The 12141-nt window shown below is 41.8% G+C and overlaps 1 protein-coding gene across 1 annotated transcript; it reads left to right on the top strand.

Moving 5' to 3' along the window:
- Positions 1–2289: 2289 nt before the first annotated feature.
- LOC310849386 (serpin B3-like) lies at positions 2290–8940 on the top strand (the record flags this gene model as incomplete). Its single annotated transcript, XM_083749551.1, has 6 exons — positions 2290–2295; positions 2637–2780; positions 2988–3105; positions 4264–4406; positions 6000–6161; positions 8226–8940. 6 exons carry the CDS (start codon positions 2290–2292, stop codon positions 8616–8618), a joined length of 966 nt encoding a protein of 321 aa, XP_083605677.1. The 3' UTR covers positions 8619–8940.
- Positions 8941–12141: the final 3201 nt, after the last annotated feature.

Genomic DNA, 12141 nt, shown 5'->3' with positions numbered 1-12141 from the left:
AGTCGCTTTGAGCTAAACCGGTTGATGGAAAAGCAGTATACAAATATTATATCAAATATAGGGGAGAAGGGAATGTTGCCAGTTGTTTAGTTGGGGGTAAAATCACACACAGCAGATGGTTAGGACTGGGGATACATCTGAAGAGCTGGGGAAGTGCAGACAGCCTACACTCAGGAAAACTGAAGGCAATGGATGGAGAAAGAGATATTTAAAAGAAAAGTGGATACAGAAAAAGCAAAGGGCACAGTGGAAAGGGAACTGTGGCAAGAAGAGGTTGACCAGAGAAGGGAGTTCTCTACAACTTTACAACAAGATAAGGATGGGGATGTTCTGCTACGTGGGAAAGGAAAATGGAAAGATAAGCAGACAGTGGCAGGAAAAGCTATGGTGCAGTTGAAATCTGTAAGTTGCGGGTTCACACATTTCAGAAGTTATTCATCTGATTTATGGAGGACAGTGACAGAGTGGGCCTAACATGCTCTTTTCCACTCTCTCTCAAACAATTACAATTGTGTGTCTTGGGGTGGAGCATGCATTAATTAGAATGCGTCAAGGGGTCTATCAAGAAGAGATGATTCCTATGAAGGGAAGAATGCATCAACTTGCTCTGTGTTTTCTTGGGGAGGGCCTCTGCACACTGCTTAATAGTTTGCTTTGCCATACTACATTAAACGGACAGCATTTGACATTCCACTGGACACAGCAGTGCTTTGTTTTATTTTAGGGCCTTCGCTCTCACGATATTAAAGAGGGGTTGCGTCTAGGAGCAGCTCCACGCGGCAGTCCTACAGACAGCAGGCAGAGAGCTGACTCTCCATGTTGTCCTCAACATGAGGTAATGGACCCAAACTGGGAAATGTAAGAGAATTAGTTGAGCTGTAAGAGCTAGTAAGACTTGATATCATGTGTAGCTCCTAACAGCACAATCCTAGCATGTTTACTCAGAAGTCGGGATGGAAGGGTGTGTCAATTTCAGTCCTCCCAGCTTCTCATTTTTCCAATCTTAAATTCAGTTTTCCACATTTCTGCAAAAAATGCATTTTATAGATTAAAAAATCCTTGTAAAAATTCTTCAACATTTTAATGCAAATTTCTCCTAATAAACATATTTTTGCATGCAGTTTTTTAAGGTTTTTATTTATATTTTACAAATTTATACAATTCATCAGTTTTCCAATCAATTTAACATTTCCAAATTTTGACTTCTTTCCCCCGCTTTCTGCAGTTGCTGAAATAATTTTTTTAATATCTTCTGCATATCGAGTTTCATTTAACTTGCTCATTTATTTATCTATTGTAAATATATACACTAAAAAAATTGCAGGTTATTACATTAATCCTGCTAAGGTTTTTATCTGTTTACAATTTATCTGTAAATATTCAGTAAACCATTTCCATTCTTTTATAAAAAGTTTGTTATCTTTGCATGCGGTTTTGACTGATATATTGCATCATTGCAAGCAATTTCTCCTGTTACAATACATTTATATGCTATATTCACCTATATGTTCATATTTATGCACCGTATCCCTTAATATATGCATTTTTAAAAACACTCTTTCATTGGAGAAATGCACCACAAAATTCAAATAAGTGTGAATTTCAAAGGATGGTTATAAACCCACCAGGTAGCCCTAAGAAAGCTACTCTTTCCCATCAGCAATACAGAGTAAACCCTTGCAGCGTTATTTTTACTTTATTTTTAATATCTATTTATAGCCCTTATAGTTTTCTTGTTTTATAGTTTTGTGGTTTTATTTTATGATTTTGATCATTTGTACTTTTTAAAATTGTGATAACAAAACAGTTTGTTTTAAGAAGTGCAAAAATAGTATGTGATGTTCTTTGAACACTTGGTGTAGTGGTTAAGAGCAGTGGACTCGTAATCTGGTGAACCGGGTTCGATTCCCCACTCCTCCACATGCAGCTGCTGGGTGACCTTGGGCTAGTCACACTTCTCTCTGAAGTCTCTCAGCCTCACTCACCTCACAGAGTGCTTGTTGTGGGGGATGAAGGGAAAGGAGATTGTTAGCTGCTTTGAGACTCCTTAGGGTAGTGATAAAACGGGATATCAGATCCAAACTCTTCTTCTTCTTGACAAAATGCTGAGTATTAGTACTATTATACGTGGAAAATTGGAGAAACATGCAGCACAGGTTCAATAAAGAATGAGTGATTCCTGGTCTCCTGTATAGTAGCCCCTTCAATATGTTCTATGGGTGGAAGTCAACCACATTTTACTGAGATCAGACCCATTGAAATTAATGAGAAAGACTATTAGGTCCTTAAATGTCAGTAAGTATACTCTGAGTAAAACTTAGTTGAATACCAACCTGTGCAATAGACTCTATAGAGAAACATCCAAAGCTGTTGAAGATGTTAATCATGCAACTCTAATTGTGAAGAGATTGGGAACAATTAACTATGTGCCCTGGACATGATTGACACATACCTGGGCATCCTTTGATTTCTAATTCCTTGGTTACTCTCCACAATATGTGTGAACCGGCTGCATTGACACATAAGAATAAGTTACATTTAGGGCTCAGTCACATGTGCAATTAATCAAGTGATGAACACACAGAGCTCAGATGTTTAGATGTATGATATAATGACATTAGTTTTGTTCCTTGAAGGTGTCTGATTATGAGTGTGAGAAACCCGCAGCAGTCCACACTGCTTTCCACAGAATCCTTGCAGAACTCAATAAGTCCAGCACCAACTATGAGCTCAGCTTTGCCAACCGGCTCTACGGAGACCAGTCCATTGCTTTCCTTCAGGTAATTTCTGGACGGTTCATTATGCAGTCCAGCTTTCTAAGAGTAGCGTCATATCTCCAAAACAGTTTGGTACAAATGCTTTAGCTGGTTTGCAATTATTCAAAACCTGGATAAATTGATAATGCTTGTTATTAGCTGCTTAATTCTAGACACAGAGAGACAGAACTTTCAGTAATGTGTTAAATAATTATTCCTGCTTTCATACAGAAATTCCTGTACTGTGCTCTGAAACTGTACTTGACCGAGGTGGATGGAGCTGACATTTACAATGCCCCAGAAGAAGTCCGGAGGCTGATAAACCTTTGGGCTGACGTCCAGACACATGGTATTATTATGAAGTGGTTTTTTTTTTGGGGGGGGAGGAGTAAGCTGTATGCCTGCAAGACCCTTCTCATTCCTGGATCCAGCAAGTGTTAACATCTAAGCAAGGATTCAAACTCATGGAATAGCTAGGCTAGCTTCCTAGTAATAGCCAAAGTAAAGGTAATAGCCAAAGTAATAGCCAAAGTGAAGTAATAGCCAAAGTAAAGGTAAAGGGACCCCTGACTGTTAGGTCCAGTCGTGGCCAACTCTGGGGTTGTGGCACTCATCTCGCTTTATTGGTCGAGGGAGTTGGCGTACAGCTTCTGGGTCATGTGGCCAGCATGACTAAGCCACTTCTGGTGAACCAAAGCAGCACATGAAAATGCTGTTTACCTTCCTGCCGGAGCGGTACTTATTTATCTACTTGCACTTTGACGTACTTTCGAACTGCTGGGTGGGCAGGAGCAGGGACCGAGCAACGGGAGCTCTGGAATAACTTGTGATCTGATGCCATCCCTTTGAAGCTAAGTGTATTAGCACACACTACAGTTAATGTAGCAGCAACCATTTGCTGAGTTAGTATACTTTGTATATTAGCAATAAAAAGAAATTCAAATTTGCAGGTTTTATTTCACTTAAGCAAATAAAGGATTGTCTCTTCCTGAAGACATTAATGTTTCCCGCAATCCCATTTGTATATGGCTGGGCATGATATCTTTTCCAGACTGAAACCTTCCTTTAATTATTAATGGGTCCATATACCTAAAGATCCAGAAGCCTTCTCGTATTTAATATTTATGTAGCACCATCAACGTGCAGGACACTTTACAGGGTGACGTAAGCAAATAAATAGATCCTTGCCTCAAAGAGATCACAGTGCAAGGTCACATCCATATTCAACTAAATGGTTGTGCCAGCAGAAGCCAGCACAGTGCTTCCTGTGATGCAATAGGACTTTCTCCCTCTCCTCCCCACCATGTGCTCTTGTGCCCTTTCCAAATCTCCTTTAAATCTGCAATATGCTTAAATGTATGGTATGGATGTGATCCCAATGTAAACATCTGTGAAGGAGACAATAGACATGGGTGACTCATCCTTGGTAACAAGGGATGAATGTGAGTCTTCCTTCTTGTACTATAAATAAATTACAGAAGGCCTTACCCCCAACATTGTTTTAAAGGTAAAATCCAGGATCTTCTCCCGAAGGACAGCTTTGATTGTCTCGCTCAACTTCTGCACGTGAACGCTCTCTACTTTAAAGGGCAATGGGATGTGAAATTTGACAAAGAACTCACCAGAGTAGATAGATTCTACTTGACTGAGGTAAGTTCCAGAAATATACCTGTTCCAGAAATACAGCTAGAGCTTTGTATTTCTTTCTGCTCTAAATGTTTTCAGAGCAAGAAGAGGATTCTAAGAAATGGTGTCTATGTGGCACCATTGCTGGTTTCAGGTACTTTTCAATTTGCTCAAGCTCTGTTGGAACAACGGGGTCTTTATGAGCTACACAGGAATAATGCAACATAAACTGCTCAACCTGGTTTCAAAGAAGATTAAACCACCACTTTCTTTGTTGATCATATAACTTGGGAAGGAGAATATAAAACTGGTTCTGTATTGTTTTCTGGGATTTTCTAGCTCTGCAGAATTATTTTGTTTTTAAACAAGAGAACGAATGAACAAAGGAGGGTACAAGAACATTAAAATTTCCTTGTTTCTAGACCAACTCATAAGCAGATCTTGGTGGTGAAGACTACAGTGTATTAACCATCCTAGCCCACCATTGTAAAAAGTGCCTGTATCAGCTCATAAGCTGCACTCACAGTTTCAGTTTCTGTTGCCAGCAACTCCCTTCTGTATGTCCTTTTTCTCTGTAAGGCTCTTGCAAAATTCTTGTTGGTTGCACAACATCTGTGTGGCCTTTTCTTAATAAGTCTGCCTCTGTTGTTTATCTCTAGTACAGGGGTAGCCAACATGGCGCCTTCCAGATTCTGTTCAATTCTTAACTCCCTGTGACCTCAGGTAGTCAGGGATGATAGGAGTTGTAGTCCACAACATCTGGAGGGGAACACTGGTTCTTTTCCACGTTACTCAAATCTCCATTGCTTCTGTACATGAAGTTTACATGTTTAGTCATGATGGCTAAAAGCCACAGGTAGACCTATCTTCCATGATATTGGACCACTTCTTTTAAAACACCATATAAAATAGTGACTGTCCTATCATTGTGTGACAATGATGTCTGTGACTTTAGTAAAGTGGTATATGAATAAATATTTAAGAAATTTCTTCTGATCCTACTGCAAATCAATTTAATTGGATGGGTCTATGACAGGCTTCCTCAACCTTGGCCCTCCAGATGTTTTTGGCCTACAACTCCCATGATCCCTAGCTAGCAGGACCAGTGGTCAGGGATGATGGGAATTGTAGTCTCAAAAACATCTGGAGGGCCGATGTTGAGGAAGCCTGGTCTATGTTCTCAAAGAGTAGTTCCTGAGCTTTTTCTCCCACAGACCACTTGAAAATTGCAGAGAGTATTGATTTTTCTGCCTGTTGTATCTATTGTATTGATCTGAGCATAAACATTTCAATTGTTGTTTTCCCCCACCCCACCCAACTAAACTAAGAACAAGAACATGCATAGGGAGACCCGTAAATTGTTGCTTGTGATTATAAGTTATAACGTGACTGGTGTTTTGAAATTTTCATGGGTGCCCATGATTTGAATTTGAATTTGTCAGCATCTTGAGCCAAACAGGTGTTTTGAAACTCTAAAAGGATTTCCGCGTGTCTGAATTGGTAAGCTTGAATATGTCATTTCAGAGTTTTCTGCTGATCAGTTACTGACAAAAACAAAACTAATCCACAGAGCACAAAGATGAGTTGACTTTCTGTTTTCCTTCATATTTCTCACAGGACGTTTGCACAAATGTACAGCTGATGTACCGGAAGGGCCAGTATAATATCGGCACAATTGAGGGATGTGATGTGCAGATGCTTGAGATTCCCTACAGAAACAATGAGCTGAGTTTGTTCATATTGCTGCCCAGAGACTGCGACCCTGAATCTCTTCAACAGGTAACATTCTGGTGATTCCTCCCCCTTTGCATAGGGCTGACATCTCCTTTACAAACAGGTTCTGAAACTGAAGTTGCTTGTAGCACTGACAAAACCAAAAAGCAAAGCCCCTCATTTTTGTGCCAGGCTTGGCAATCCAGAGGATCCCTATTGCTTCTCAGCTGTAGGGCTTGTTGTTGTCTTCTCCTGTTGTTGTCCACATCGGAAGAGGGCCCTGGGGCCTGAGCACACACATTCCTTATAGCTCACTAAGCCAGGTCACAGTTTATGGTTCAGGTTTGAGAGTTAGGAAGATAGGTTGGCATCAGCGAAGTGCTTCCACTAGAGCAAGGACTTTGGATTGCACTAAGGAGGCAAGGGAGGAAAAGTTCAGTTGCAGAAACAGAGGTGCTTGCACTAGCGGAAGCACTTCACTGATGCCAACTGTGGTGATCACACAGGGTCCCCGGACGTTTGACGGTCTATTGATCCCTGTGCCACCACTGTGATTGCCTCTTTGCTGCCACCAACCTGTTTCTCTCGGGTACACACGGAGTCCAGACCAGTGGCGTAGTGTGGGTTGTCAGCACTCGGGGCAAGGCAAGTAATTTGCGCCCCCTAACCCGTGGATTTGCACCCCCTAACCCTAACCCCCAGATGTTGCGCCCGGTGTGGCCGCCCCCCTGCACCCCCTACGCTATGCCACTGGTCCAGACAGTTGTTAACATTAATAAATAATCAAGTTTATTTTATAGGCATGAACAAGCTTATGGTTTCAGTTATTTTTTCTTGGCAGTTTCTTAATCTTAGTTTCTTTTACTGTCCTATATGTTCCTAACAACTTCAAACTGATTATCCCAACTATCTATCTGACTCCACCTAACAATTCCTCTCACTCTCTCACAACACAACTCAACCAACCAACCAACCAACCAACCAACCAACCAACCAACCAACCCACAGACTTATCCTCCCTCTTTCTTCTCCAACCCCCAACTCTCAACTGACTTCTAACTCTAAGTCCTCCTATCAGTTTCTCTCTGGCCAATCGCATCACACTCATTTAACTCTTTCCTTATGAGCTACCTAGGAGGCAAACGCCACACCAACCTATGTTTCTAACTCTCAAACCCTTGTAAAACTGCCTTCAACCAGGCCAGGTAATTTATCCAGCATTGCCTACTCAAGCGTGGCAGTGTTTCAAATGCATCATATACTATACAGTGGTACCTCGGGTTAAGTACTTAATTTGTTCCGGAGGTCCGTACTTATCCTGAAACTGTTCTTAACCTGAAGCACCACTTTAGCTAGTGGGGCCTTCTGCTGCTGCCGAGCCGCCGGAGCACAATTTCTGTTCTCATCCTGAAGCACTATTTCTGGGTTAGTGGAGTCTGTAACCTGAAGTGTATGTAACCAGAAGCGTATGTAACCCGAGGTACCACTATACTGGAGATGCCAACGACTGAACTTGAGAGCTTCTACACTCAAAGGGCAAGCTCTATCACTGAGCTGTGGTCATTGAGTTCCTGTTACACATTTCCTACACTTCCAACTGCAGTCAGTGTGAACTCTCCCAAGCTGGCTGCTGCTCGGTTATCAAATTCTTTTACTTTTGCCACCCTCCGACTGCGGTACCTCTGCTGTGCCACCCCTGCTCCCAACTCCAGTACACAGTCTCTCTTCTGGACCAATTTAGCTGTGGTCTGAGGTAAATGGACCCAGCACAACCAGGGAATCGCAAACTGGTCCCACCAACTTTGAGACTCTAGAAATGACACAAGGCACAATTTGACTGTTTATAAATTTCAACCTTGCATGAGCAGCGCCCGCCTGGCTGATGTCATGTCATGTTACAAATTATGCAAGCGTTGAATCTTAAATGTTAGTATGACATTTTTGAAACAACTGAAAAATAATTAGGGGTATGATGTGCTAGAAAAATATTCTCGTGTCAATGTTTGTTGCCAAATTTATGTCATGCGGTTATTTCCTATCAAAAATCTCATTTTACAATGATATCTGAATCTGGTTTCTTTTATTGATCAGTGTATCAATCACATCACTGTCATTTCTTTGCACCTCCAGCTGGAAGACGGACTTAGCTACGACCAACTGCTCGACTGGTCCTGCATTCTGAAGCCAGAAGAAGTTGAGGTGGTTATCCCTAAATTCAGCTTAGAAAAGAGCGTCGAAGTTAATGCATACTTGGACCTGTCACCTCTGACTGATCCCGAGAAAGCAGATTTATCTGGCGCAACCACAACAGAAGGCGTGGCTCTGACGCAGCTTGTCCACGATACTTTTATCGAGATTGACGAGGAGGGCGGTGAAGAAGCAGAGGCCCCCGCTTGCCCAAGGGATAGGCGTCCACGTCAGGAACCAAAGGCATTCCTGGCTAACCACCCTTTCTTGTATTTTGTCCTGCACAAATGCACCCAAAGCCTTATTGCCTTTGGTAAATTTGCTAGACCAGAATAAGCAGCACTCTAGTGGCTGGGAATAAAACTGATATAAGCATAACACAGCTACAGTACAGTGAGAGGTAGACAACATGAGACATTTGGTACCAGGATTTCCTTTCATAACAGTGCTTGAAACCCAGCAGATCTTAATCCAGAATAAAACATCAATATCCTAAATTCTCTCCTTCTCTCCTCCCCCCCTTAACCCTTTTTATATGCTAATATTTACATGGCTGCTGGCAAAAAGCTCTTGAAAACTGCTGGATGTTTTCCTAATCTTTCAGGGTGACCTTTGTTCGCTGGATTAGAATTGTTGCTTGTGCAAGACTTTTCTCATAAACCCCCCCAACCCAAAAGAAGCGCCACTGTGTTCAGTGCGAGTAATATTTTTCTGTACCACTAATTCTTAATAAAAGCAAGCATTCAAATAAAACATTGTTGTCTTTTTTTCTTCAAAGATGTATGTTTCACTCAGTCAAACATGCTGATGGCCCTACCAAGTAGGGCCAGCCATGCTTTTCTTTTTTCTTTTGGTACTTAGGCAAATCTTTGGTTTTCCCCAAACCTGCTGAGTCCTCGGAGATCTGCCCCCTGCCTTGCAGGTCTTTTTCACCTGGCCTGGGAGGGCAGGGTTCTGGTTGACTCCAGCTACAAAAACTGAGTCTGCTAAACTCTTGGACTGAGATGTTGTTTAGGGGGTTATGCTGGGGAACGTTGCTGCTGATATTATTATTTTTGTATCTTTATTTTAGAGCTTATAATTTATGTGCAACATGTTTGATTTGGTTGTGTACTTTTTGATGTTTTACTGATTGTTTATGACTACTTTTGTTATGCTGGAATTATGTATTTTCTCATGTTGTAAGCTGCCTTGGGCATGGTTTGAAGCACGGAAAGACTTCATACAAATAAAAATGATGTATTATATATGTATGATTCCTCCCTATTGTGTGGTACAGCGCCATTTTGGCTACATATGAATCCACATTCAGCGAATGAGTTTCCTCTTAGAATACAAGATTTTAGAAAACTGAAGAACAGTATGTAAGAGGTCCGATTCATACATGGCCCTTAAAAATGGGAGTGGATGTACCTCAGATTTCAGCATGCAAGGTGGAAACATGTTCTTCTTAACATGCACATCAGAAGGTCTCTACTTTTCTCACATATGGTTGCCTTTCTACATTATGGGAACAGTTAAAGAACTCCAGTTGAAGACCAGTAATTTGGAAGGCAAGACCAAGCATACTTTCAAGTAAAAGTCCATTAAGGACAATAACAGGAAGAAGATCTGATGGTGCTGTCATGGGAACTGGCCAATAAATGCCCCACGGCAACAGTGGGCAGACCTCAAGCTTCTCAGGTCTACTTTGTTTAAGAACTCCAAAATTTACAAACCAGAGCCAGGCACAAAAAGCACACAGGTAGAACTACAGAACTGGATGCCTCTGAGCACATTCTGAGGAATTTAAACTCAACTCACAGTCCTATCTCTGAATAGCTAATCTCTGGTTACCCTATATTTGGCAATCTAATCTGAGGTGGTGGAGGGGAAAGGGTACCATATTTAAACAGTTGGGAGTCAGTGTTTGGATTCAGCTAAGTCTCACTCAGAGCAGACCAACTGAAACTAATGAACCTACCCTTATCATGTCCACGAAATTCAATAGATCTACTGTGAGTAGGACTTGCATTGGGCACCACTCGGGATCATTTGCATATCTATTAAATACAATCCAGAGATCAATGAGTAGATCCTGATCTGCCATCCAGTGGCATAGCGTGGGGGGTGCAGGGGGGGCTGTCCGCACCGGGCGCAACATCTGGGGGGCGCGCGCTCCACGGGTTAGGGGGCGCAAATTACTTGCCTTGTCCTGGGTGCTGACAACCCACGCCACGCCACTGCTGCCATCTGCCCATCCTTGCCCTGTGGTATTTTTTGCAGAACCATAGGAAACACACCATTCCAAATACAATATAGTGTATGTGTGTGAACACTTTCAGCCTCATGAAACTTTCCAGCTAGGAAAATGTGACTTTCCTGCAAGACACATGCTAGCTGTCTAAAAGATCCTTGGATTCCCTGTTACAATGGTGGGGGGGGGGCACCTAATGTGTCATATGCTTCCTAAATTCTTTAAACGTTGTTGGAAATGAATGTATGTGTGTGTGTGTGTGTGTGTGTGTGTGTGTATTTGTGTAGAGAGTCAGGTGTACTACCTGAAGAGCCCATATGTTTTTCAGGAAATCTCCATACAGTCTCAAAGGGATGCTTCACTGAGAAACATGATTTGATGATAATCTATGTGTGAAAAATAATAATGGATGGAACACAGGAGGAAGTGTATCCTATCTAGACAGTAGACAAAATCATGCACGCATTCAATTTGCATGTTTAATAGCTACAAAGGGAACACTTTTAAATATGCTTCTTTGGCTTATTTCCTGTCACTTATTCGCCACCAAATCTATTGCACAGCATCCCCCCCCCCCCCCGTTTGTGGATGCAGAACAACTTTCTCTTAGAGTTTGCATGCATAGAGTTTGGTAAGTTCACATCTACACTGGAAAATTGCATTAATGAAAAGGGGATGTTCAGCCAAAGGTGATGCAATACTTGGCTACCTTGCTTTAAAAAGCCAAACGTCATAGAATCATAGAATCATAGAGTTGGAAGAGACCACAAGGGCCATCGAGTCCAACCCCCTGCCAAGCAGGAAACACCATCAGAGCACTCCTGACATATCGTTGTCAAGCCTCTGCTTAAAGACCTCCAAAGAAGGAGACTCCACCACACTCCTTGGCAGTAAAATCCACTGTCGAACAGCTCTTACTGTCAGGAAGTTCTTCCTAATGTTTAGGTGGAATCTTCTTTCTTGTAGTTTGGATCCATTGCTCCATGTCCGCTTCTCTGGAGCAGCAGAAAACAACCTTTCTCCCTCCTCTATGCGACATCCTTTTATATATTTGAACATGGCTATCATATCACCCCTTAACCTCCTCTTCTCCAGGCTAAACATGCCCAGCTCCCTTAGCCGTTCCTCATAGGGCATCGTTTCCAGGCCATCGTTTTCATTATAGATCCTAAAGAAGGATATATTGATCAAAACATCAGTTGCTACTTTGTTTCTCAAAATAGGCCAGGGCAGTATACATTCCCCTCCCTGCTCTCCTCTCAATACCTTGGTGAGATACTTTCGATCTGAGCCCCCCCCCCCCCCCCGGACTTGAAGCATGGGAAGTCCCAACAAAAAATTTATAATTTAGGCAGAATATTTGGACTCTTTGATATGTATTTGTATAATTTGGAACATTCAATGTGATTTGATTGGATTGTTAAAATGGGAAACTTAATAAAAATGATTTTTTAAAAAATACCTTGGTGAGATACTTTCAGCTGACACATAAGCATAGCTGTCAACTTTCCTCTTTTCTTGCGAGGAATCCTATTCGGAATAAGGGAATTTCCTTTAAAAAAAGGAAAAGTTGACAGCTATGCGCATAAGCATTCTTCAGGCTCTTAGAAGAACATGGGGGGT

This window comes from Podarcis gaigeae (assembly GCF_964106915.1).
Source record: "Podarcis gaigeae genome assembly, chromosome: 7".
Lineage (NCBI taxonomy): Eukaryota > Metazoa > Chordata > Lepidosauria > Squamata > Lacertidae > Podarcis > Podarcis gaigeae.
Note: the sequence above shows the minus strand (reverse complement) of the source record. Positions and strands in the feature narration are given on the sequence as shown.